The sequence below is a fragment of the Neovison vison genome, chromosome 4, assembly GCF_020171115.1.
Source record: "Neovison vison isolate M4711 chromosome 4, ASM_NN_V1, whole genome shotgun sequence".
Classification (NCBI taxonomy): domain Eukaryota; kingdom Metazoa; phylum Chordata; class Mammalia; order Carnivora; family Mustelidae; genus Neogale; species Neogale vison.
The window spans coordinates 49,281,982-49,308,081 of record NC_058094.1 but is presented as its reverse complement, the minus strand read 5'-3'; the positions used below and the strand labels follow the sequence as shown (position 1 = coordinate 49,308,081).

Sequence of the window (26,100 nt, the reverse complement as noted above, 5' to 3'; positions counted from 1 at the left end):
AGTAAGATGTGACATTAGGTCACTCCTGACAGCATTCCATAGGTGCTACTTTCTCTTCTTTGTTCATTTGTTTTTACTTTTCAACACTTAACACTGCCTTGAAAAATGAGGGGACTGATCTTAACGTTTATTTTAGAAAGATGATTCTGCTGGAATTGTGAAAGATGCTTGAAGGGATGGAACTGGAAACAGAGAAGCCAGAGGGAGATATTTTAAAAGTTTAGACTAGAAATAGCAGCCAAGATAGAAAGGAGGGGACAGTGGTTAGATAGATTTGGGAGATAGACGTAACATAATTTAGCATCTTGATATATGATCAGTGAGAGAAAACAGGCAATAACTCCTGCAAATTCTAAGCTAAGGAAAGAGAATCTGCAAGTTAAAGGATTTTTATTTTTATTTTTATTTCTAAACAAAAAGAATAAGAAGCCCACTGTAAATTAGAGACAATTATACAAATAAAGCACCCTTAACCTCACTATCATTTTCATATTCTTTCTTTCATACATTTTAAAAGAACTAAAATCACTCAAAATACAATTTCAAATTTTAACTTTTCTATATATACTATAAGCATTTTTTTCTATGTCAAAAATTTTTCTGACATTTGTAAATGACTATATAGCCTTCCATCTGTCATGAAAATTTTAGAAGGGCTGAGTTTTATGTATTCCTTACCTAAAGTCCCCACAGTATTTAATTTATTAAATTTTGATTTCTGTAATTAAGTTCCCAATAATACTATGAGATTGACCATTTGACACCACTTTGCATTTGTGATTCTGAATCTCTGGCCAGAAAAGTCCTTCTGAAATCTTAAAGACTGCAACATTTTAAAGGTTTTCTATCCAGAGATTCCATATGGATGTTCAGTGGCAAGCAAGTTCAGGGCAAAAATGTCTCAACCGCAGCTGCTGATAAGGCCTCCAGCATTTAAAACTCTCAGCACTTTGAGAATTGAAAAACCCTTGTGCTATCTTGTAATAGCAATACTTGATCTGTCTGGAATTGAATGACATTCACTTAATCAGCATACCGTATACTAAGTGCTAGGAGTGAAAGCCTATGCTAAGTTCTAAAATTAGAGATGAATTGAACATAAACTTGTCCTTAAAGCCAGTGGGATAGTTACTTAAGAAGCAGATTCCAAGACCATTTCTCTAAAAACTGTTTTATTAGGTCCTGAATCTTCTTTTTTTTTTTTTTTAAGATTTTATTTATTTATTAGAGAGAGAAAGTGAGTGAGTGAGAGAGAGCACTAGAGGGGGAGGGTCAGAGGGAAAAGCAGGGAGCCTGACCAGCATCATGACCTGAACTGAACTCAGTCGCTTAACCAACTGAGCCACCCGGAAACCCCTCTTCACTTTGAATAAGCCCTCCAGGTGACTCTGTTGCAGGTGAGAAAGTCTTAGAACCATTTGGTAGACTCTCACCTGAGTCTACAATAGGCCAGTTACGAGATCTTGAAAAAAAGTTCCTTAGTCATTCAAAGCTTTGGTTTCCTTATCTAGAATACTAATAATTGTATTCAAATCGGAATTGTTAATGTAATTTGAAAACAGGGCCAGCTATGTATTTTGCAAGGCCTTGTGCAAATGAATATACAGGGCCCTTGTTTAAAACAAAACAAAACAAAACAAAACAAAACAAAACAAAAAAAAAACGGTTAGTAATTTCAAAGAGAGCAACAGCAGAGAATTAAACCAAGCATGGGGCCCTTCTCCACATTGGGCCCTGTGTGACTACACAGATCGCACACCCATGAAACTGGCTGATAGACAATATATGAATATACCTACACAGTATATGAATATATCCATACTTACAACATATCCACATACACATACTTTTAGAAATGCAGCAAATTTTTTGCATAGAGTATCATCACCAGTGAAGGCGAGAAAAGATTGCACAAAGGAGGTGATGCCAAAGCTGTAGACTTGAAGGAAGAGACCGTGTTTGCACACGGACATGCCTGGGAGGAGGCAAAGCAAAGGGTGCAGAAACATGGAACTGCCTACCCAGTATTACTGTTGTGTTGCCCGTGCCACGTGACATCGGCAAAATTAGCGTCTGCCCGTTAGGGATGTTAAGGTAATGGATGTAAAAGAGCTTAGGGTGCTATATTCCTACAACAGTTCTCCCTGAAGGGGAAATAATCAGGGTCAAGGCAGACCTGTTTTTTCACTTCATTCTTCGGCCGCATTTCAGGTGGGGGATGATAATCAACCACCAGAGGGCAAACATGATCCCAGTAGCCTGTTTTCCAGAGCATTGCTCCCTCCCCAATAATTGTTGAGTAAAAGAAATTTGAGACTGTCTCATAACCTGGAAGGATTGAAATCCTCCCTGGTACTGATCCAGATATCCACTGCCTCAGTCGTATTTTATTTTATCGTGTTTATTTTATTTTTTTAATTGAAAAAGAAACCCGTGCTTGTGTTTTTAAAGAGTTTTTTTTTATTAAAAATTTTTTAGTGTTCACTAGGAGCCAGCACTTGTATAATGACTTTATGTGTATTAAATTCATTTAATTCTCATGACATCCGTATGGGTGGCACTAATATTGGTGTTTTAGGAATAAGGAAACAGATTAAGTAGAGACTGTATTTTGGAATGCAGTTCCCAAAACCCAGAGGTAACCCTCATAGTGATTTTTGCTCTTGTTTTTATTTTTATTAGTTTTCATTTTTTATTTATTTATTTTTTTTAGATTTTATTTTTAAGTAATCTCTATACCCAAGGTGAGGCTCCAACCTTCAACCCTAAGATTAAGAGTTACATGTTTTACCAACTAAGCCAGCAAGGAACCCCAACCCTTTTTAGTTTGATGCATAATTACTTCCTATGCGAAAAAAAGTTTTATATGTATGCAAATGTTTATATGTAAACAAATATAAATATACATAGTTGGTTTTATTGTCTTAGAACAGCAATATCATATTACATGTATTATCTATACTTGGTCATTTTTTACAAAATCTAGTCAGAATTTTCTACAAAAGCATACAAGGTCTGTCTTAATTAAGGCATATATTGCATCCCATTGTGTCTACCATCGTTTGTTTAACCAATTTCCCTTTTATCCATTTAGGTCATTTCTTTTTTTTTTTTTTTTTTTTTTTTTTTTGCTATCCCAAGTAATGCTGCAACAAACATCATTGTACACACATCTCTGCTTTCTCACGCCAAAATTTCTTCGACATGGATTCCCAGAAGTGAAATTATCAGTAGACATGCAGGTCTTAAGATTGTGATAGATATTAGCAGATTGCTCTCTCATACTCCAGCAATAAATGAAAGTTTTCTTCCTTAGGCTCTCAGCTGTTTTTTTTTTTTCTTCTTCTTTTCTTTCCCCATCGGAAGACATGAGATTTCCCAACATCTGTTGTGACTGGTGTTTTGAACATGATAAAGATGAGCTCCATCTATTAACTGTTCTTGACCGAATGAATAGGCTGTGAGAGACACAGCTTATTTAAACCCATCTAACAGGCAAGAAGAATCACTCCACTGGAGTTTTCCTGTGAATTACCATAAATTTACATGGATGGTGAGCGAAGGGGTGGCAGTGGAGGAATTTCCCTAGTGTTACATTCTCCTCAATGGAAAAGCATAGAAAAGGCAAGGGAAGAGACAGCTATGACCCCTAGAAAGGGAGCTCAGGCAAAGCTACCAGGTAGGCAGTTATCTTCACTTCTGTTTACCCACTATCAGAGTTAATGTACTTGAATGACCATAAAGAAGAATTTATTCATTGAAAAAAAATCATCGTGTCCCTATGCTGTACAAGTATGGTTCGGGCTTCTTGGAGCCCACAAAAAATGTAACTAAGAAAGATGGTAAGGATTATCGACAAATAACTATATTTGAAATGAATATGTAAAATGACTTACCTAAAAGCACACAGTTGAACAGTGGCAGAATTAGTATTACAGTCCAGGTCTTATTTCCTCAGATATGCAGTAAATACTTGTGAATGAATGAGCCGATGGTTCATGTTCACCATTGGTACTGCCAATATATATTGAAAGTTAATATCACCCCAGGATAAATATAAATACACAAATTTAGAGAGAGGAAAAAAAGATCACTTCTAGCTGGAGATATTAAAAGCTTAATGAAAAATGTGGAATTTAATACGACCTTAAAGAATGAGAAGGATTTCGATTTCTAGCAACTGGTGGGGAAGGAAGGTTTTATGCATCTGAAGAATAAGAACAGAGACACTGATGTAGAAAAGGACAAGTATGTTTGAGGAATTTTTAAATCCAAACAGATGGGTTAAACCAAGATTATAGAAAAGTACTAGAGAAAAGAGTTTTCTAAAGATTCCAGATCTACCAAGGGTTTGGGAAATGCATAGTGATCAGCATTCTCATTCTAAATATGCTATTATAGGCAATGCTGACTTCTGAGCAATTTTTTTAGTATTTTGTGAGAAGGGGGAAAAAAATGAGTGTGACAGCAAAATTAATTGCTTTTTTAAATTATTTTAATTTTCACTTCTTCTATTTTAAAAAAGGGAAACTTTAGGGAAGAAATGCTACCCAAAAAAGTCCAATTTCAAGAGAGAGCAGATGTTTATGGGGGATATTCTGAATCTCAACAGTCTATTTAGCAAGTCAGACCAAATAGCAGAACTGCCCCCTGTGAGGTTATAGAGTTAGCCTGGGATTAAATGAATCTGGAGTAGCAGAAATGTTTACCAGTGTGATCGAGGAAACTTTCATTTGCAAATACTGCCCACATGGCCCTGTTGTTCATGTCACAATAAATACTGTCAGGCCTGTTCAGCACGGATCAGCAGCACCTTTCATGAAGAAGGAAATAACTTTAAGTCCACCAAGTGTATTTTGCACATAGCCCAGTCCTTCCCATGAAGAGTTACTCTTGATTTTGCATTTCGTGTCCCTCTTCCGGGATATTCCATACGTACAAGTGTGACCTAGCGATCATATCACAGTTCTAGTCACCTAAAACAGAATCGTTGTCATAAAGAACGCTGTGTATCACGTGTTGCAGATGGAAGGATGCTGACCCAGCCTCTTGGTAAGAAGGAACCTACAGCAATCAAGTCCTGATACCAGGATGTGGCTCTTGGGATGAAGCCAGGTGGAAGTCATTCAATGGCTGTCAGATAACGAACCTGTTGTAATCACCAAGTCACCAAGTTACTTACTATCCAACTGCACCCAAATGGAGAAGTTCAGATGGAGTCTTGAAGAGCTTCCTTCTAACAAAGGGATTCAGGCCTTTTAGGATATAAAAGCAGTTACCATTTATGACCACGAGTTAAGGGATATTGTTTTGAGATTAATGATTACATTCCCAAAAGATAAACTGTTGGAAGTGCTGATATCTTAAAGGAAACATCCTAAAGTAATGACCACACAAGGCTCATTCTAGGGTTGTGTGATGCAGAACAGGATGGGAACAGGTTTTCTAAAATCGGTATAAGTCAGATTTAATATTTAATATCCCAGCAGAAAACATAATTTATGGTCTTGTGGATGATGCAGTCTTCCACTCAGTTCCTTGTCTCTACACCACAAAAAGATTGATAACTTCTTATCTTCTAAGAGCAATGGGTAAATTTAGAATAAAGATTCTATTGGCTAGAACTAAGTGTAAAACTACAAAGATGTAGAAATCTCAGATGATAAAAGAATTTAAACATTGTACATTTTTTTATATCAAAGATTAGGTGGCTTATAATTTCCTGTTCCCCTTCCTCCAGAGTCTGGTTTATTATCTTCTAAGAGCTTATGATCACACCCTCCTTCTTTATCCAAGGCACTCTACCAGGATTTCGTATGTGTTACTAATCCAGTGCCAACCACTCAAAGTAGAACAAATATTTCCATTTTAAGCCTGGGAAAATGGAGCTCTTGTTAAACTGGTTTTTAGGTGACAGAGTTGGGATTTGAATTAGGCTTCCCTCTTTCAAAGCCTGCGCTCCTATTGTGACAACTTAATGATTTATAAAATGTCACACGTATGATTTGATTTAGTTTACACAAAGACTGTATGAAGGCAGTGATATCCTACCCTTTCCCACAACTTGATGCTAAACTTCTTAAAGAGGATAGTCTATACTCATCTGTTTTCTCACTTGTTTACTGAAACCAATTCAGTCTTGTTTCCTTCCTCATTGTACCCCCCAAACCACTCTGGTTGCGAGGTCCCGTGGATATATTTTTCAGCCCTTCCACAACTCACTGTTGTATTCAGTTGTTGATGTCCTTGTCCCATGCATTCTGGGATGACACTTTCTCTTTCTGCTCCTTTTTCCATTCTGGCCCTTCCTCAGTCTTCCTTGCGAAGTCTTCTTCCTGCCCCTTAAGAATTTTGGGGTGGTCTGTTCTATTCACTTTTCTAAAATGCATACTTTTTTTTTCTTTAAAGATTCTGTTTATTTGATGGGCAGAGATCACAAGTAGGCAGAGAGGCAGATGGGGGTGGGGGCAGCAGGCTCCCTGCTGAGCAGAGAGCCCTATGCGGGACTCCATCCAGGACCCTGAGACCATGACCTGAGCTGAAGGCAGAGGCTTTAACCCACTGAGCCATCCAGGCACCCCTAAAATGCATACTTTTTAAAAATGGTATTATTCACATCCATAGTTAAAGAAATAATCAGAAGCCAGGTAATAGAGAGCTTTGCATACAATGATGAGAAATCTCTGCTTTATCGAAGAGGCAAAAGGAAGCCATTGACAGATTTTTAGGAAAAAGAGTAGTGATGCTGCTGATAGAGGGATTATAGAAGAAGGAGAGACACTGCGGGCTTTCAGGTTTTGAGATAATGTAACTGAGGCGTCTATAAGAAAACCGAGCAGTCGGGGCCACAATGAGGAAGTAAAAGAGTCTGGATCTGGGCTGGGCAGAGAGGTTTGGACTAGAGCTGAAGAATACTTTCTCTAACTCAACAAATTACGGCTCTACATTGTCTGACCATTCAGCTGCTGTTGTATCAGCCCAGAATTGATAGTTAACATACAGGAAATGTATTTTAGTTAGCTTCAAGATCCTTTATTAAGTTCAGGGGCAAAAAAGAGAAAGAACAGCACTAAGATCAAAAGGAAATGTTAAAATATCACCTGCCTTGAGCTGGTTTTTTCCAAATCTGATAGGAGCCAGAGTTTTGGCTTTAGGGTGCCAGCTCTGCCGCCTCCTCACAGTGTGATCTTGGACAAGGTATTCAAAGTGGGGATGATAGCAGTCCTTACAGGACTGAGTTGCGAGGCTTGCATGAGAACACACATGTAATGCCTGACACACAGGAAAAACCTCCAAGAGGGCTGGCATTTTAAAAATTACAATTTTTACAGCCTAAAATTTTTAGAGTAACTGCATCCCAGTTTTAGGTGACTTCATGATTTTCACAGGTGCCAGTATTAGAGTTACAGAATAAAATATTTAGCAGGGGCTATAAATGAGGGTGTTTGTCCAGACCACTCGTGAGAGAAAAATTAGCCCAGCTCCTCCTGGCTCGGTCACTACATCCGAACACAATTATCTAAAACATGAGGACTTTGAACTAGTGGAACGCCCCGCTGTCTTTAAAGTCAAAAATTACTCAAGCAAGATCAGCAGTGATTTTATTCCTAACCGCTCTGTGTGTGGCTCTGAGGGTCTACAAAGGTTATAGGCAGAAGAAAGGAAACCATTTCTGGCCGCATCACCCCCCTGCCATCCCAGAGAGCCAACGAGAATTATATACCCAGTGCATATGTGCGATGTGGATGAGGAAGGGGGCAGGACTCCTCCTGCCTCCCGCCATGGGCTGAGTCCTGCGTTTTCACTCCAATTCCTGAACAACACTACGAGAACTGGTGTCACTGTTCCTTCTTGGAAACAAAGCAGTTTAAATAGTGAGTTGAAATAAAACAGAATCCAGGCCCTATAGTCCTTGCTCTTTGCAAAATACAGAATCTAGCCTATTAGCAAAAAATATTTTTTGATTCTTATTTTATTTTTTAAGTGAACTCTACCCCCAATGTGGGCACAGATTCAAGACCCCGAGATCAGGGTCTCATGCCCTATGGACTGAGCCAGCCAGATGCCCCTGAAAAGAATGTTTAACTCAATATAGACATGGGCACACACACTGCAAAGACACAGGCATGAGTGTCACATGTGGGTAAATCCGTATAGCATAGACATTGGTTGCCCGTCAGCATGGTCTAATAGTCCTCTGCAAGTTGGGAATGTTGGCAGCTCATATGCTTTTACATTACAGAGGTGCTGTGGGGAACAATTAAATGTCTGGAGCCTGCTAAGGATTATTAAGTGCTAGCGATTCTTCTCTCAGGTAATAGCTTTTGAGCCATAAAGGGACAGTTAAATAAGCACTTCCTTTTTAATATCATTTTTAAGAGATAAAAGGGAGTCTAAAATTCTGTAATGGCTAAATTTGGTACTGCTGTTTGGGAGATGAAGAAACTTCAGAGTCATGTGCCTTTTGTAAAGAGATAATTGCCTGCTTCTAAATTTCTTCAGATAGAATTTTTTATTGGAGTAAATTGTCGAATGTCCACAATAAGGGAGACTCTCTTCTAGCTGGAAATGCAGTCTTGTGCGCAAGGTCTGTGACCCATGCAGCCGGACTCCAGTGACAGTGCTTCTGAGGGGCTCGGCTGATTTTTACCTGGTTGTTTTTCAAGCCTGCATTGTGGCTGTAGTTTGTCCCATCCCTGTCAGACCTGAAGGACCTCAGCTCCTCAGGTGACAGCCCCTTCAGTGTCTTGATCCAAAACCTCACCCTCTCAGGTTCTCCTTTCTTCACAGCACTGGAACACCTTCTCTTCTCTCCCATCTTAAAAAAAAAAAAAAAAAAAACCAAAGTTCAAAGCCCCTTGGCCCCTGGGTCTCCATGGAGCTATCTTTCCCTTCCTTTAAGGTTAGCTTGTAGTTTGAACTCCTTGTTTCTTTTTAGACCTCTGTATTTCCTGGTCACTTTATTTATTTATTTTTTTAAAGATTTTATTTATTTATTTGACAGACGGATCACAAGTAGACAGAGAAGCAGGCAGAGAGAGAAGAGGAAGCAGGCAGGCTCCCTGCTGAGTGGAGAGCCTGATGCAGGGCTCGATCCCAGCACCCTGGGACCATAACCCGAGCCAAAGGCAGAGGCTTTAACCCACTGAGCCACCCAGGCGCCCCTATTTCCTGGTCACTTTAGAAATACACAAGTCACATTTCTGCCACCATCTCCCCTTTCCCTTCCACTAATAAACTGTCCTGGAAGTGTTTTGACTGTTGACAGATAACCTGTAAGTTGCTGCATCTTATGGACATTTCAGTGTCTACCTTGATTTTCTTGTGGCATTTGAAGCTCTGGCCACTTCTTCCTAGAATTTCTAAAATTCCCCCCCACCCCCGGGTTTTCCTCCTATTCTCTGGTCTTTCCTTCTCAGGTTCCATCAAGGTCCTTGAATTTGAGGTTCTCCGGGGTTCTCAGGGCAGAACTCTTCATGTGCACGCTAAGATGTGATCCCAACCATCCCAAGACTTCTGCTTCCACCATTAAACTTACACTACTAAACCCCCCAAATGTCTGGTCCTGGCTGTCTGCAGGACTCTGACTTCTGAAACCTACTTAGCGTCTCCTCTTGGATATCTCGCAGGCATCTAAGCTCACTCTGTCCAAAGCATCGCTTCCACTGCAGCCTGCTCATCCTCTAATGCTCTCATCTCAGTAAATGGCTCCACGATCTGTTAAACCTAGAAACCTATGGGTCATCCTTGACAGCTAAACAAACCCAGCATAGTAGAAGGGCTAAGAGGAAGATTCCAGAAGCAGACTGCTTGAGTTTCTCAGTTGTCTCGGTTGTTAGCTGTGTCACCATGAGTGGAATTTTTACCTCTCTGGGCCCGTCTGGTTCCTCATCTATAAAGTGGAGAGGAGAGCAGTACCTATTATCATCATAGTGTTGTTATCCCGATTAAATAACTTTTGTGAAGCACCTCACTATCTGTTTGTCCCTTCTCCTGTTTAAATCATTATTCTGCAAGATCATAACACCCGCTTCTAATGTTTAAAGGCATTCAGAGTCTTCCATCGCCCTCCACCCCCAAATTCCTCATTTTGTCTGTCAAAACCCTGCATGCTCAGCCTTGGCCCCCACCAGCACTGCCCAGTGCCAGGCAGAAAACTCTTCTCTTCTTTTCTCTGGGGCTTTTTGCATGCTCTTCCTTCTGCCTTGAATACTTCTCTCCCTCAATTCCCAGCCACTTTTGCCTGGACAGCTCCTACTCATTCTACAAGTTTCAGCCTGAATATCACTCCCTAGGAAGTCTGATCCCAGACTGCTTCGGTGCCCCGATCTGAATCTCCACACTACCCTATAATTTGTCTAGCATCCGTGCTTTGTTACAATTTACCATAATGGATACTTTGTCAAGCTCCTCCCTCAGACTACATTCTCCGCAAAGTAAGGAACTCTTTCTTTCGCTTCTCAGCCTCACTGCTTGGAATATCCTGGGTGATGAGCACATGATCGAACAAGCATATGCACCCAGGATATCCCAGACAGAGCTTATATTGAGCAACATAATCACATAAAATATGAACCTGTGGACTTTTGGGGAACTTGGGAGAAAACAGCTAGAAAGTTCACTACCTAGTCTTCATAGGAGGAAAAGAATATGGACTATTTTAAATTTCTAATAAATAAAATATTAATATTTTAATATTTAATAAGTATTTTATTTATTTTAAAATATTTTAAATTCTGAATCAGTGATGGGCTTTATTGCGATCTAAAAAGTAAGTTTTTAAGATAGAGTGAAATGCTCCGGGTCTTTGTTTCTCCACTTCCTAAGCCCATAGTCTGTTCTGAGAAAATGCACAATTTCACACTCATCCTCACCCTACCACATATGACAATTAAAATATATGGGTCGTTCTCTGCCTATTACCACCAGCCTAGGTTTTATTTAGCTTTACTTAGTTACAACAACATTGATTTTCAAACTATGCTATCTCCAGAGAGTCAGATATTTTACCCCATTCACAGCTCTCAAACCCCAGAGTTTAAAAGAAAAGAAGACTCATATATTTCCGTAATGAAAGTGTATGTGCCTGAACTATGTATGTGTATATCTATATCTATATATTTTTAACTTTTGGTATGCTTCATATTCTCATACAGTTGATTTCCTAATGCTCGAGCCTTCTTCTAAACCAGGTGCAGTTACATGATAGACAATGTGATCCTATTGATGAATGGTGCATTGCAAAAAAAATCTGTGAAAGAAATTCTGGTCAAGTGCCACCCTTTGGGCCGTTTCACAGAAATGGAAGCAGTCAACATTGCAGAGACACCTTCTGATCTCTTTAATGCTGTTCTGGTGGAAACACCACTAGGTATGAACATGTAAGCAATTATATCTCTCCCTATGCATGTTTTCATAGTCATCAGAAAATGTACATTCAATTCCTTTTCTCCATGAGTCTGATGTCATACTGTACAGATTCCTAAGCATGGAAGGGACATTAAGAAATAATTTAGTCCAGCTCCCTCATTGACAACAAATGAAAGTAACCTTCCCAGAATCACATAAGAACCATTGGTAGCTAAGTAGGAGCTGGGGCTCACCTCCCAACCTCCTAACCTTTGTATGTTGGGCCAGATCATGGTAAATAAATGATAGAACTTGTAATTTTTCAAAAAAATTAATTTTCTTACTCGGTTTTTTATGATTAATTCCTTATCCTTTGGTTTTAAACTTCTGTCTAAATAAGGCTGTATTGTGGCACCGTTTTGTTTTAGGAAGTTGAGGCATGCCATTTTTCTGAGATGCTTGGGGCGCCTGTCAAATGACCTGAAGCAATGATGAAATAAATGCTAATTTCATTATATTTAATACTGATAATATTTCTAGCATTTAAAATCTTAGAAGGATCATTTTATATACGTTATTGTCAGGAAAACTGGAGGGTAGCAATTCATAGCAATTCACTGTTGACCATGTGACAAAATTTTTGCTGTTGAAAACAGAAATTTTTTTTTAAAAATTTTTATTTATTTATTTGACAGAGAGAGATCACAAGTAGGCAGAGAGGCAGGCAGAGAGAGAGGTGGAAGCAGGCTCCCCGCTGAGCAGAGAGCCTGATGCAGGGCTTGAGCCCAGGACCCTGGGATCATGAACTGAGCCGAAGGCAGAGGCTTTAACCGCCTGAGGCATCCAGGTGCCCCTAAAACAGAAATTTTAAAAAGTAAAAAAAAAAAAAAAAATGGCCATCATTTAATGTGTGATGCTAAGGGAGTGTGGTGGAAAGAGGGTAAGTCATAATCATGGATATTTGACTCCAGGCTCTGCCTGGTCCCAAACTGGTGAGGTAGAGCAGTGCAGTTTTCCCATTTTAAAAATATTAGTATCTTAGTATAAAAGCGCTTTGAAAACTAAATACGACACAGTTTTAGTACAACTCAATGCTTAGCACATAGTAAGGCTGCAAATGATAAAGGCTGCTATGAGATGAGGGGTGAGGAGGGGGCTTCCAAAAGTAAGCCATAAAGTGAATAGTTCCGAGGTGTCGTCAGGATCAAATAAGGTGAAATAGATGCAGTGTTCAGTGACCAGTTGGCACACAGTAAATAATGACTCTTATTCTCATTGTTTACTGGTAGCTGGACCCAGTCTGTGGCTTTCCCCTGCACAGTGTTCTGGTCAGAAGTGAGCTCAGGGTGAGATGTTCGGGAAATCGTTTCTACAGTTAATAATCATGCTTTCAGTTAATTTATTTTGTGTGATAATTTCTGCTTTCAGCTCCATTCTTTCAAGACTGTATGTCTGAAAATACCCTTGATGAACTGAATATTGAATTACTGCGCAACAAACTGTACAAAGTAAGTGTCTCCCAAAATACTGTGTGTTTCTTTATGACATACTACATCTTAACCAGTGTTTTTCATTAAAAGTTACTTTGCCCATTAGCCATTTTCTGCAGTTGTGAAGCTTTGTGGGCTTGGAATACAGTTTTTATGGTCCTGGTCTTCTAGTTCAGGACATAAATGTCAGCTTCCCCTGAAACAGCAAGATTTTTGAAAGGAAGTATGTACCCCATTCTTCTCTTCATTCCTAGCTCCTTGCCTGGTGTGCCTGGGACATAAAAGGTAGCAGTTGGATTGATGGATGTGGGTGGGAGGACAGATGAGGAAGGTGAACCATATCCATTTTTTAAAAACCCGCATACAGGGGTGCCTGTCTGGTTCATTTGGTGGAGCCTGCAACTCTTGATCTCAGGGTTGTAGGTTTGAGACTTGTATTGGGTGTAAAGATCACTTAAAAATAAAAAATTTTGAAAAATAAAATATAAAACCATGAGCATACCTAGTGATCCTTGTGTTACACAGTATCCATCTCTTTCCTCCTTGAATTTCACCTTGCCAACCTGGCCAGCTCTGTGTCTGAACTATGTTGCTACCATTTGTGTAGCTCTATGTCCTTTGGGCTGAGCAAAATCTGGCTATTTTCACTCATACAACCATAGCATCTTTGGACAATCTCACAGAGTAACTAAAGGAGTGTATGCTGTCATGCCATTTACATAACTGGTTATGCGAAAACATATAGTCCTTTCAAAAGCACTGTGTTGCAGGTGATTTTCCTTTTTGTGAAGAAATGTATGGACTTAGAGAAGGCATCTTTGAGATACAGCTAAGAGAAGGCACTGCTCTAAGCAGATTATAGGCATTAATTCACCTAATCTAGCCAGCAAAACTCTCTGCTCTTCCCAATCCTCAGAGGAGAAAGCAGAGACATGGAGAGGTAAGATTTACTTGGCAGAAGTGAGTTAGCTAGTAAGTAATTGAGTTGGGATGCAAACAGTCTAACTGTTTAGCCCAGACTCTGCCTTCCAATGTGTCCTCCATGTTCAAAGCCATCCCAAACATGTCTCCCGGGCACCAAGAGAGATTAAATGTCAGCACAAGACCAAATCTAGAACTCCTTGGTGAGTTCATAAAAGAGCTTGGCACTCTTATTAGAGTACGAAAAGTTAACCATGTGAAATAAACCCAAGAACCATGCAAAAAAAGTGCTTATTAAGGAATCATAAGGTACGATAAATATACTTTTGTTCTTTTTTAAAGCTGTGCAGCATGCTTCAATGTGAAAGTTTGTATCAAATTTTTAATAAAATATCGCCCTATGGGACAAGTAATTCAACCTCCATTAAAGTATTTAATAAGCCATGAAAAGCTGATCTACAAATTTCCAAAGGAAATTATCTTAATTTATTGTTTTATGGTCTTCCTTCTTCTTAAGTCTTACCTCGAGGCATTCTATAAATTCTGTAAGAATCATGGTGATGTCACAGCAGAAATCATGTGTCCCATTCTTGAGGTAAGAAAGTCCTTAAATTTCTTTATGCCAAATAATGTGCTTACACACTTTTCATTTACATAATTGTACTTATATATCTTTATGTTAGAAGCTCCTTTATGTTAGAAGCTCCTGCGGGTTCCTTTGTGGCTGTCAGTTAAGCATCTGCCTTCGGCTCAGGTCATGATCCTGGGTCCTGGGGTCAAGCCCCATGTTGGGCTCCCCACTCAGCAGGGAGCCTAATTCTCCCTCTCCTTCTACCCCCCTGCCCATGCCTGTTCTCTCTCATGCTCTTTGTCTCTCTCTCAAATAAAAAATAATTATTTTTAAAAAGCTTCTTTATCTAAAAATAAAATAGGGGCACCTGGGTGGCTCAGTGGGTTGAAGCCTCTGCCTTCAGCTCAGGTCATGATCTCAGGGTTCTGGGATTAAGCCCCACATGGGACTCTGCTCAGGAGGGAGCCTGCTTCCCCCCCTCTCTCTGCCTGCCTCTCTGCCTACTTGTGATCTCTGTCTGTCACATAAATAAATAAAATCTTTAATAAATAAATAAAAATAAAATAACATATTTTATCATATATATCATTTGATGCCTTCAGTTAAGAGTGACATTTTCTAAGTTTTCTACATAGAAATTCTAATTTTGAAATTAGAAAAGAATGATGTTTATAGTAGGTTGGTCATGATGATTCATTTTGATGTAATATAAACGAAGTAGATTATAATTAGTTAAAATTTGGGTATACTATGAGCAATTGGTAGACCATAAGGACTTGTAATAATAACGCAACTTCCCTCCAATATTGGGCAAGCTGGGAATTCACACAGTGTGGAACCAAAGTCCACTGTAGACCTTGTTCCTTATATAAATCCTAAAATAAAGGAGGCTCAAACAATCCTCAAGTGTTCTGCTCTGGGTAGGAAAACTCTTTGGGTTAGGTGATTCACAGATGGCCTGCTCACTACATTAGGTTTCAGGTGCCACCACTGCTTTCTAACCTGCCTCTCTGACTGAAGCTATAATCTTTTAAATTCTTCTTTATCATCACAGATTTCATCTGTGCTCAGAGATCGTCTTGCTTGCATGTGTGGATCTCAGAGATTCAGGCTAGAGATCAGAAGGATCTGGGGATATCCTGGGCATAGTCTGTATTGTGTTTCATACAAATCTCTTCTGCTGGCTTCACTTGGATAAGGGGCAGCAGGGAGGCAGACACCATTGTAGACTTTTTAAAAAGCCCTTTGCTTTGCCCTTGTGAAACTAAGTTTTGCCTAAAGAATGTCCTTAATTGGGGCACCTGGGTTGCTCAGTGGGTTAAAGCCTCTGCCTTCAGCTCAGATCATGATCCCAGGGTCCTGGAATCGAGCCCCCGCATCAGGCTCTCTGCTCTGCAGGGAGCCTGCTTCCTCCTCTCTCTCTCTCTCTGCCTGCCTCTCTGCCTACTTGTGATCTCTATCTGTCAAATAAATAAATAAAATCTTAAAAAAAAATAAGGTCTTTAATCATTAGATTACCTGTCACAGTGACTTCATTGGTAGGTAGATTAAATAGTTCAATGACTTCTGATTTCAAGAAAAAGCCTGATAAGAGCTGCCCTTTAGGCAAAAAAAGGAAAAAACAAAAAACCTGAATAACTTCATCTGCATATATTTTAAGTTAATTTCTAAAGCTGCATATGATAAAATTAGTTCCCTTCAAAACATCTAATCATTAAAATTTTACAGTTAAAGATACTTTGCTATGCCCTGTTGAAACTCTTCAAGCAAAAGCAGTCCTTGAAGTAACAATTTATCACTGGAAGACTCCAAGAAATCTTTTTTGCCTTTATCTATATTACACAGGAAGTAGGCATGGATAAATAAATAACATTTTTTATGGTATACTAAATGTCAGAAAGTGAGCTAGTCTCTTTCAGACATTCTGATCACATAACATAAGTGACCTGCTGGCCCTATGAAGCACTCTCCTTGTCATAAATTTTTAACTGCTAGCTACCCTATAAGAAGCCACATTATCTATGACTTGAAAATGTAATTTCTACTGACATAATTTCTGTGGTTTAGAAATGGCTTGTGTGCTTTTTACGTACAAAATACGTGAAATAAGAGCTATGGCAAAACTCATAACCTTACAGAAGATGTAAAATGACACTATTAATAGTTAACATTTATTATGTGCCAGATAATATCCTAGCTGTTTTATATACTTGAATTCACTTGGACTTCAAAGCAGCACAATGAGGGCACCTGGATGGCTCCACTGGTTAAGCATCTGCCTTCGACTCAGGTCCTGATCCCAAGTCCCGGGATCAAGTCCCACATCAGGCTCCCTGGGAGCCTGCTTCTCCCTCTCCTTCTGACCCTCCCCCCATTCGTGCTCTCTCTCTCTCTCAAATGAATAAATTTAAAAATCTAAAAAAAAAAAAAAAACCAGCACAATGAAAATCTAAAAAACAACACAACAACATGGGAGTTTAGTATCTATTTCTCAGAACTGGCAACTGAGGTGCAAAGAAGGCTAGTAACTTGCCAGAGGACACATAGCTGATAAGTGGTAACGTCAGAATTTGAACCCAGGTAGCCTACCTCTGGATCCTCTGTGTTTGTCCACTATATTACCTCTACATTAACTTCTACATTAACCATTCACAATTCTTGGATAAAAGTAAGTGCTAATTCGAGGCACCCGGGTGACTCAGTTAAGCATCTGCCTTCCCCTCGGGTCATGATCCCAGGATCCTGGGATCCAGCCCTGCATTGGGCTCCCTGCTCAGTGGGAAACCTGCTTTTCCCTTTCCTCCCGCCATGCCCCCTGCTTGTGCTCTCTCTCTCTCTCTCAAATAAATAAAATCTTTTTTCTTTTAAAGTGCTAATTGACGAGCAAGATCATATTGCATGTGCTATAAAAATCAGAACTAGGTAAGAATTATGTCTCTGTAATCCTCAGTAATGTAGAAAGGACAGCACAGTATTAGAAGAATCCTTATCCCTGTAAGGGTTTGATCAAACTATATACCCAGTGTTCCCATTATCCCTTTCCTGTGCCCATGATATTACCACATTAGATTAGGTTTTCGTCAAGCTGTGTTAAAAATAAAAGGACATTTAACTATCTTTATGTAAAAGCGTTGTTACACTAGCATGCAGTTATGATGTTTCTAATGATATGATCAGAAGAGACCTGTCAGATTTATATAAATTGATGTATTTTTTAAAATAAATAAATAAATTGACATATTTCCATAAATCTATCAGATCATGTAATTAGCCCCCGTTTTACTCGTGCCCCAGGAGCGCACTTCCAGTTACAGAATTCTTCCGTGTCTGTCCTTATTTAATCTTAGTTGACAGGATACTTCAGAAAACTCAGTATGGTAAAAGAGAGCACTGTTAACCTGGCCTTGCATGCAAAAATTTGACCTAATTACAAGATTGTGACTTCACATGGAAAAAAAAAAAAGAAAGAATGAAATTCACTTAGGTTCAAGACAAGTGTACTGCAGTTTAACGTTTGCCTTTGTGCCTTTTATTATTTGTCTTTGCCCTTCTGACAACCTGTATGTTTAACGAAACAGTGAAAAAAAAGCTTAGAATAAGTGTGTTTCATCTTCCTGAGCTAGCAAGGCTAGGTTCGATTCCCATTCTCTTCCCTCTCTTCCACGGCCGTCAGCCCCTCTACCCACTGCCCCCACGAGGTATTCCTGCCCTCCAATAATGAACCGGCAAGAATGTGTCCTGATCAGCCCAACTCGATCACGTGCAACTGATAATGATTTTGAATACGTCAACAGTATACTTTTGCAACAATAACAAAAAATAAGTTTTGGTTTCAAAATGAATGCGTGTAAGGAAGAGTGAAAGGACATAGGACATCTGGCATCATCTGTGCCACACAGGAAGCCAGCCCTCCATAAATGGCAGAGAGGGCTTAAGTGAAATCGAATACCACCCATTTACTCTCGTCCATAATCAGATGTTGTGTCAAACTGTCTGCTTAGGGATGGTCAAACACAACATAGCCCTTTTACAATTTCAAGATTATAGCTCCTTTCACCAAGAATACACACACACACACACACACACACGCACAGAACCTCCAGACTAGAAAAAATTACTAAGGTAGATACATCAGGCAGTTATAGTAAAAAAGGAAATTAAAGGATAATAGGAATTCAAAGGAAATCATATCAAATTGGGGAGGAAATAAAAGGGCTTTTTGTTAAAAAAAAAAAAAAAAAAAGAAAGAAAATGGCATTTGATGGGACCCTCCAGTGCCCGTAAGATTTCAACATGGAGGTTTCTGGCAGGAAGGACACACACTGTAGGCAAAGAGAAGTATTTACAAGAAAATGAAGTTGGCAAGTTCAGAGAACCTATTGTATCAATCAAAGTCCTCTCTTGGCATAGCCTATGAAGCCTTTTCTCTTCCCAACTACCTGTCCAGGTACCCGGTGCAGCCTACTTCTTCACCTGCTTTCCCAGTGCTTTGCCCAAGACCGTTCCTCCACGCGTCATGCTTTAACTTCATGCACCTTCCTCCTCTACAGCAGCCTCTGCTGCTCGGCACGTCTGCAATGCTGCCTAGTCCACCCTGCTGCTCCCCATGAAAACCCTAACATCTTCTACAGCAGTGCATGTCAATGATTGCTCAATAAAACTTGGGGGGTGGGGAGTGGGGGAAAAAAAACACAAAACTCCAACGTCTTAGAACTAGAAAGCACATTAAAGGGCATGTGGGACAATTAACTCTATTGTTGGTCCTCCTGCTCTAATTTTTATTTCAAGGTTTCCGATTGCCTTGAAATCTCCCTCGTGCATTTCTTCTGTCCCTGGAAGGCCTAAAATTCCTGACAGTTACATTCAATGTCCAGAGGCGGCTGCCTTTGCTTCTAAATGAGGTCTCTTCCTGCTTGTGGGTCACCTATACTTGGCCATGAGGTCAGTCCAAAGGATCAGAAGGAACCAACTCTCACCCTCCTGATAGGAAACACCTGTTCTAACCAGAGAGTTCCAGTAAAATCTGTGGCAAGTCTGGATTTGTTAATTCGTCAAAAGTAAGCTGATCAAAGTAGAGCAATTTATTTCAGCTATTGTTTGCGTCCAAATAACCTTGGAATCCTGTTAAAATGCAAGCCCTGGTTTAGTAGGGCTAGACAATGGCCTGAGACTCTGCATTTCTTTTTCTCATGACCTGAGTCAAAAACAAGGGTGGGACGCCTAACCGGCAGAGCCACCCCAAGACTGCGTGTCTGACAAGCTTCTAGCTGATATCAAAGCTACCCATCCAAGAAACACCTTGAGTAGCAACATTATGGAGAATATTGGAGAATTTTGAAAGTAGTGGAATCACAGATCACTGTACTGGATTCAGTAAATAGTTGTTGTCTTTGTACATTTCAAGCACTGGATATTAGAAAATAAACAATATGAAAAGAAGGGCCATCTGTACCCCAACGTTTATAGCAGCAATGGCCACGGTCGCCAAACTATGGAAAGAACCAAGATGCCCTTCAACGGATGAATGGATAAGGAAGATGTGGTCCATATACACTATGGAGTATTATGCCTCCAGCAGAAAGGATGAATACCCAACTTTTGTAGCAACATGGACGGGACTGGAAGAGATTATGCTGAGTGAAATAAATCAAGCAGAGAGAGTCAATTATCATATGGTTTCACTTATTTGTGGAGCATAACAAATAGCATGGAGGACAAGGGGCGTTAGAGAGGAGAAGGGAGTTGGGGTAAATTGGAAGGGGAGGTGAACCACGATAGACTATGGACTCTGAAAAACAATCTGAGGGGTTGGAAGAGGTGGCGGGGTGGGAGGTTGGGGTACCAGGTGGTGAGTATTATAGAGGGCACGGATTGCATGGAGCACTGGGTGTGGTGAAAAAATAATGAATACTGTTTTTCTGAAAATAAATAAATTGGAAAAAAAATAAACAATAAACAAGAGTGACATGATTTCCCTCAAAGATTTTACAGTGTAGTAAGGAGAAAAATAATTTCCAGATTTTCAAATACTGTAAGTGCAGGGTGTTTCAGGTAGATGGAGAATTTCTCAGCTCAAGGACACTATGAGAAACTCCCATGATAGGCAGAGAGGATCCCATGAAGGACAGACTAAGAAGGTATGGTCAGAGGAGGTAGGAAGAGAACCAAGAGACAGAAGAAACATGGAGTTGAAAGAAATAGTAAGAAATTTCAAGAAAAACTGGGTGGTTAGAGGAAATCAGCCTGACCTGGAGCTGGTTGCGCAGGTGCCCGGTGGTGCTCAGCACAAAGACAGGACCTGAGTATATGTGACCCACCTGGGAGAGCATGAGGTCCAGCCCTGTCACCTTAAAAGTAAGGAGATAGGCCTGAGAGGAAGATACCTTGTCCTGGGCCAAATGATCCTGAGCTACACAGTTAGACTGATTGATATCCAACCTAGGACTTTCAAGAAGAAAACCAAAACCACCAAAGTACAAACAAATGGTAAGTAGCATAAAGCTTCATTAGGTTAAAAAAAAAAAAAAAATCCTAACATCAGGAACCAGAAAGAGATGTTAACATTTACAACACGCACTCTTTGGTCCAGACACCCTGCCAGGCACTTCCACTTATCTTGTCCTATCCCTGGACAGACCCCAGCAAGTAGGTACTATTCCCATTTTTATGGAAGAGACATTTGAGATTCTAGTGACCTATGTGACAGAGATCCATGAGTAACTAATTGCAGAGTGCCTGGGAGGTAAAGTTCAGTGGGGTTTCAAGAGTCATGGACCATTAACACTGTGTGGTCCTTCTCTGGCCAGCAAAATTACTCCATTAAGGGTTGGGGCACCTGGGTGGCTCAGTCGGTTAAGCAGCTGCCTTCCGTTCAGGTCACGATCCCAGGCTCCTGGGATCCAGCCTCTCCTGCTCAGCAGGGGATTCTGCTTCTCTTTCTCCCTCTACCATTCCCCCTGCTCATGCTGGCGCTCTCTCTCTCTCTCTCTGTCAAAATAAAGAAATAAAATGTTTTTAAAAAAAAAGGCTAAGGGAACATTAATAACACATGTTTGTATTATAATTAGACAAAAATCTGGAAAGGAAAGCAAATCACTGCGGAAATTAATTTGTCTACTTAGGGTTCTGTTTATAGCATTTCATACATGGTTACATTTCACTGATTTTATGTCTTGCAAATTCAGTTTGAGGCTGACAGGCGTGCTTTTATCATCACTCTTAACTCCTTTGGCACTGAACTGAGCAAAGATGACCGGGAGACCCTCTACCCAACCTGTGGCAAGCTCTATCCTGAAGGGTTGCGCCTTTTGGCTCAAGCAGAAGACTTTGATCAGATGAGGAGAGTAGCAGAGCATTATGGGGTACGTAACTACACCAGGCACCCTGAATTTCTCACTTTTCATTACCCGTTCTTTAGAAGCTCACATTAAATTTACATGTCTTCTCTAAAGCAGTTATGTTCTTAAGGTAGAAAGCAATGTCATTCTAGAACTTCTCCCAAAGAAGTACTTCAAATTTCCAAGCCATGTGGGTTTTTCTTTTTCTTTCTTTCTTTCTTTCTTTTTTTATCTTATTGAGGTTCCTGCCAAGCAAGTACTTGTTTAAATCTCCAAAGAGCAGTCATTTGAGCAGGTCTTTTGAAGTGCTTCATAGAGCAAGTTCCCCAAGGGACTGGTGCAGTGTTCTGGATATGTGAGCTCATGTCAAAGTTACAAAAAAGAGCCTGACCCAGCAGTCCTTACCCATTGGGTAGACACACTCAGGTACAGGATGTCTACTTGAAATGCAAGGGAGAATATGGACATACTGGTTTCTACCATTCCCTTTAATCAGGGCCAGAAACAGGGGATGAAAGGAGGGCTGCTGTGCTGTTCCCCTCCTCCACATCCAAATGCTCTCTTTAAGAGCCTGCGGCTTCTCAGCTCATCCCCTGATTCCATTCCTTCTGACTTACGGTGACATGATGCCCTCCAGATAACTTCTCCAGAACTGGGATGACACTCTTACCTTTTCTTATGGGTTTCTGAAGCCTTCTGGGAAAGAGAAGTCAGCAAACTGCATAAATCTTTGTAGTAGCTTATGTCATCACAAGAGGCTTTTTAGCATAATATTAAATTTCGAGCTTCTCCCCAGTTTCCACTCCTTCCACACTTGAAATTCCATGTGAATTTTATCAACTGTCATTTCAAAGAACCCATGAACCCATCCTGGTTAAACCACAAGCATTCATTTATCCTCTATAATGTGCCCAGCCAGCCCTAAGAACCTAATGCAGAAATTAGTTCATCCGAGTATATCCAGAGTAGACTTGCTCTTGCCTCTTGCCCTGTAGGCCTGAATAAGCCAGTAGGCTAGATATCCATCCATACTCTTTTATCTGGGTTTTTTTTTTGGTATTGTTTTCAGGAGGCCAAAGATCTCACAAGAAAACATTCAGTCCTTCTGGGGAGATGAGAAGAGAAACATCATTTCTATATTGCTAGGAAAACATCTTCATACCGATTTATAAGAAATGAGAATCTGTTTAAAAATAGCCTCTGTTTTTTAGGTATACAAGCCTTTGTTTGAGGCTGTGGGTGATGGCAGTGGAGGAAAGACATTGGAAGACGTGTTTTATGAGCATGAGGTAGGATATAAATGGAAATGCTATTAGCTTATGTGTGCTTTTACTCTCAGTTTTAGATGTTTCTTACTTTGGGTTTTCTTTTGGTGGGGCTTCTTTTTTTTTTTTTTTAAAGATTTTATTTATTTATTTGACAGAGAGAAATCACAAGTAGGCAGAGAGGCAGGCAGAGAGAGAGGGGGAAGCAGGCTCCCTGCTGAGCAGAGAGCCCGATGCGGGACTCGATCCCAGGACTCTGAGATCATGACCTGAGCCGAAGGCAGCGGCTTAACCCACTGAGCCACCCAGGCGCCCCTGGTGGGGCTTCTTGTTTCAGTTGATCAATTCAGCTGATTAAGTACATTCACAATTTGACAGCCAAATGGGTATTAGTGTCTCTCTGCCTTGGAGGCCCAGTGGTTCCTATATGATGGCTTCCTGTTGACTTGTCCTAGCCAAAAACACAGTGTGTCTTATCCAGAACACATTGCAAAGCTCTGGAAAGAATGCAGCTACTCCATAATTAACTAAAGAATCAGAAGTAGGACATTCTTATGATCATATATGGATTCTCCTCATCGTGTATACTCTGTGATATGCATCTAACCCTAATCCATCCCTTAAGAAGGACTTGTCTACGGTTATAATATAATTTAGGAACACAGTTATAACACTTAGGAATTATTTGCATGGAATTCTATCTGGAGAGTCTAGACTATTCTCTTTACCTGAAAAACAGAAGAGTCTTTAATCCATTTATAGTCAAGTCCTGGGCTATTAACTATTCAACAGAGGGCTTTTTTTGAGGGAGATGGGGATACCAGATAAGGTCTCTCCAATCTGAAGAATTTTTCTAGTGTGTTTTATTCGTTTCCTTAAAACCACTGGCCCTTCCCTTTCAGTTGATTGAGAAAAAATCCTGAAATTTTACCCAAATTTAGAGTAGGACTGGCTCCAGAAAGCAGTTCAGGCCTCTTCCTCTAAGTCCTACTCCAGACATCTTCAAACAACTCCCTAGTGCTTGTCATACAAAGAAGTAAAAACAATGCAATTTATCCCATATATTAGGGAGATTTTTAAAATTTCACACTGTTGCACAACTGCTTCAAAGAAGGCTGTTAAGAAAGTGGCCCTGCACAGAAAAAATAAGTGTCTGTTGGTGAAAGCAAGGACTTCCACTTCCTGAATACTTAGCTTGACGCTTTCAGAACTGCGGGAGGGACGCAGTACCTCTCATCCTTTTTTCAAAATGGAATGGAATAAAAGAATTGTTCCATTTCAGACTTTACATGAGTTACACAATTTTTTTTATTTTTTTTTAATTTTTAATTTTTTATAAACATATAATATATTTTTATCCCCAGGGGTACAGGTCTGTGAATCGCCAGGTTTACACACTTCACAGCACTCACCAAAGCTACACAATTTTTTTTTAAGTTGTCTTTTACTGTTCTACCTTCTGCAGAAAAACAACAAAAACATAAATTTAACCGAATGTCAAATTGCTGCCAAGCATCCTAAGAAAGCTCATTATGTCACTCATTCCAAATTCCAGGGGCCTGTGACATTGCCCTGGAAGAGAGTTAGGCAGCCTACAAACCTTTTTAACATTTTCAAAGTTTTGGTCTAGGGAAAATGGTTTACCTAAATGAGGCAAGCCCACTAGCTAGAAGCCAACCATATTTTTACTACAAAGTTCCACACATACATACACAAACACTAGATTTTCCCAGGAATCTTTGTGCTAGCAGTGCTGTGAAGATTTGGAGTTTGTCTAGTGATTCTATAAACCTACTTTATTTTACTTATTTTTTATAAAGTTACTTTTTAAACTACTATTTTCTATCTTTATCTGTAGAGTGACACTAAAGTTCCCTTTAGAACTTGATGAATTGCTACCATTTTCCGGTATTTGGTCCAATTTGGGCATTGCCTGTTTGTTTGTTTGTTTGTTTGTTTTTAACATTTTACTATTTATTTGACAGAGAGGGAAAGATCACAAGTAGGCAGAGCAACAGGCAGAGAGAAAGGGGGAAGCAGGCTCCCCACTGAGCAGAGAGCTCGATGAGGTGGTTGGATCCTAGGACCCTGAGATCATGACCTAAGCTGAAAGCAGAGGCTTAACCCACTGAGCACCCCCGTCATTGCCTATTTAAATACAAATAAGCACTGTACAAATACAAGCCAGTCTGTAGTTTAATATTATTTTGTAAATGTTGTACACTCCTGATAAGTGATGGTCTTTATTGTTTTTTCCTTCCTCAGGTACAAATGAACGTGCTGGCATTCAACAGGCAGTTCCACTATGGCGTGTTTTATGCATACGCAAAGCTGAAGGAACAAGAAATGAGAAATATTGTGTGGATAGCAGAATGCATTTCACAAAGACATCGAACTAAAATTAACAGTTACATTCCAATTTTATAAGCCAGTGTGGGGCTTCCAATGTAGAACATCTTAATTATTAAGAAGAGGTTCCAAGGAAATTAAAAATTGTGTTATATTCTCTGGGTTACACAAAAATAATTCACACTGCAGCTTCCTGAGTTGCAGATCCACTAGGAACATAGTAAACCAACAGAAACAACGTGATTCTTTTTTTTTTTTTCCAGCAGTCTTAAATTTTTTTCCACATTTATGTCTCACTCTTTTACCAGAACTTAGACATTAGTTCTAATTAACCTTATGGTACTTTTCCTATTTTTGTTTAGTTGTATTAACAATTATATCTAATTAAAGTATTTTATTCTTGCTTTCCCTTGCTTCTCCGCAGGCCCAAATTACTATCTGCTTTACTTTTCCTTCACTTAGGTCCACAAAAATCCAGGGTTGTGTGAGGCCAGTATTGACCACGTGTACTGAAAATATTGTATTTCTTTTCTTTTTAAGATTTTATTTTATTTTATTTTATTTTTTTGAGAAAGAGAGAGAAAGTGCATGTACACACAAGTGGAGTTGTGTGTACTGTTGATCCTCTAAAATCCATTCAAGTGCAACCTAGCGGTCCACAGACTCCAGGTTGAAAACCTCCATTGCATAGGCCAAGGAATAAAAGAAAACAGGTTAGAAAGTAATGGATGAGAAAGGATTTAATTTAAATAAAATATAAGTACTCATATACCCCTCCATCTTTTTCAAGTGCATCCTGTTTAGCTGAGCAAGCATTT

The 26,100-nt window shown here is 39.7% G+C and overlaps 1 protein-coding gene across 1 annotated transcript in view; it reads left to right on the top strand.

The window, feature by feature from the left end:
• The window catches only part of ATP6V0D2 (ATPase H+ transporting V0 subunit d2), a 45,141-nt gene extending 19,451 nt beyond the window's left edge, over nt 1-25,690 (top strand). Inside the window, exons 3-8 of the mRNA XM_044245370.1 lie at nt 11,193-11,371; nt 12,778-12,857; nt 14,278-14,355; nt 21,516-21,692; nt 22,880-22,957; nt 25,199-25,690. Of these exons, the coding sequence (XP_044101305.1) occupies nt 11,193-11,371; nt 12,778-12,857; nt 14,278-14,355; nt 21,516-21,692; nt 22,880-22,957; nt 25,199-25,360 (754 nt within the window). The 3' untranslated portion in view covers nt 25,361-25,690. The remainder of the gene's footprint in view (nt 1-11,192; nt 11,372-12,777; nt 12,858-14,277; nt 14,356-21,515; nt 21,693-22,879; nt 22,958-25,198) is intronic.
• Nucleotides 25,691-26,100: the final 410 nt, after the last annotated feature.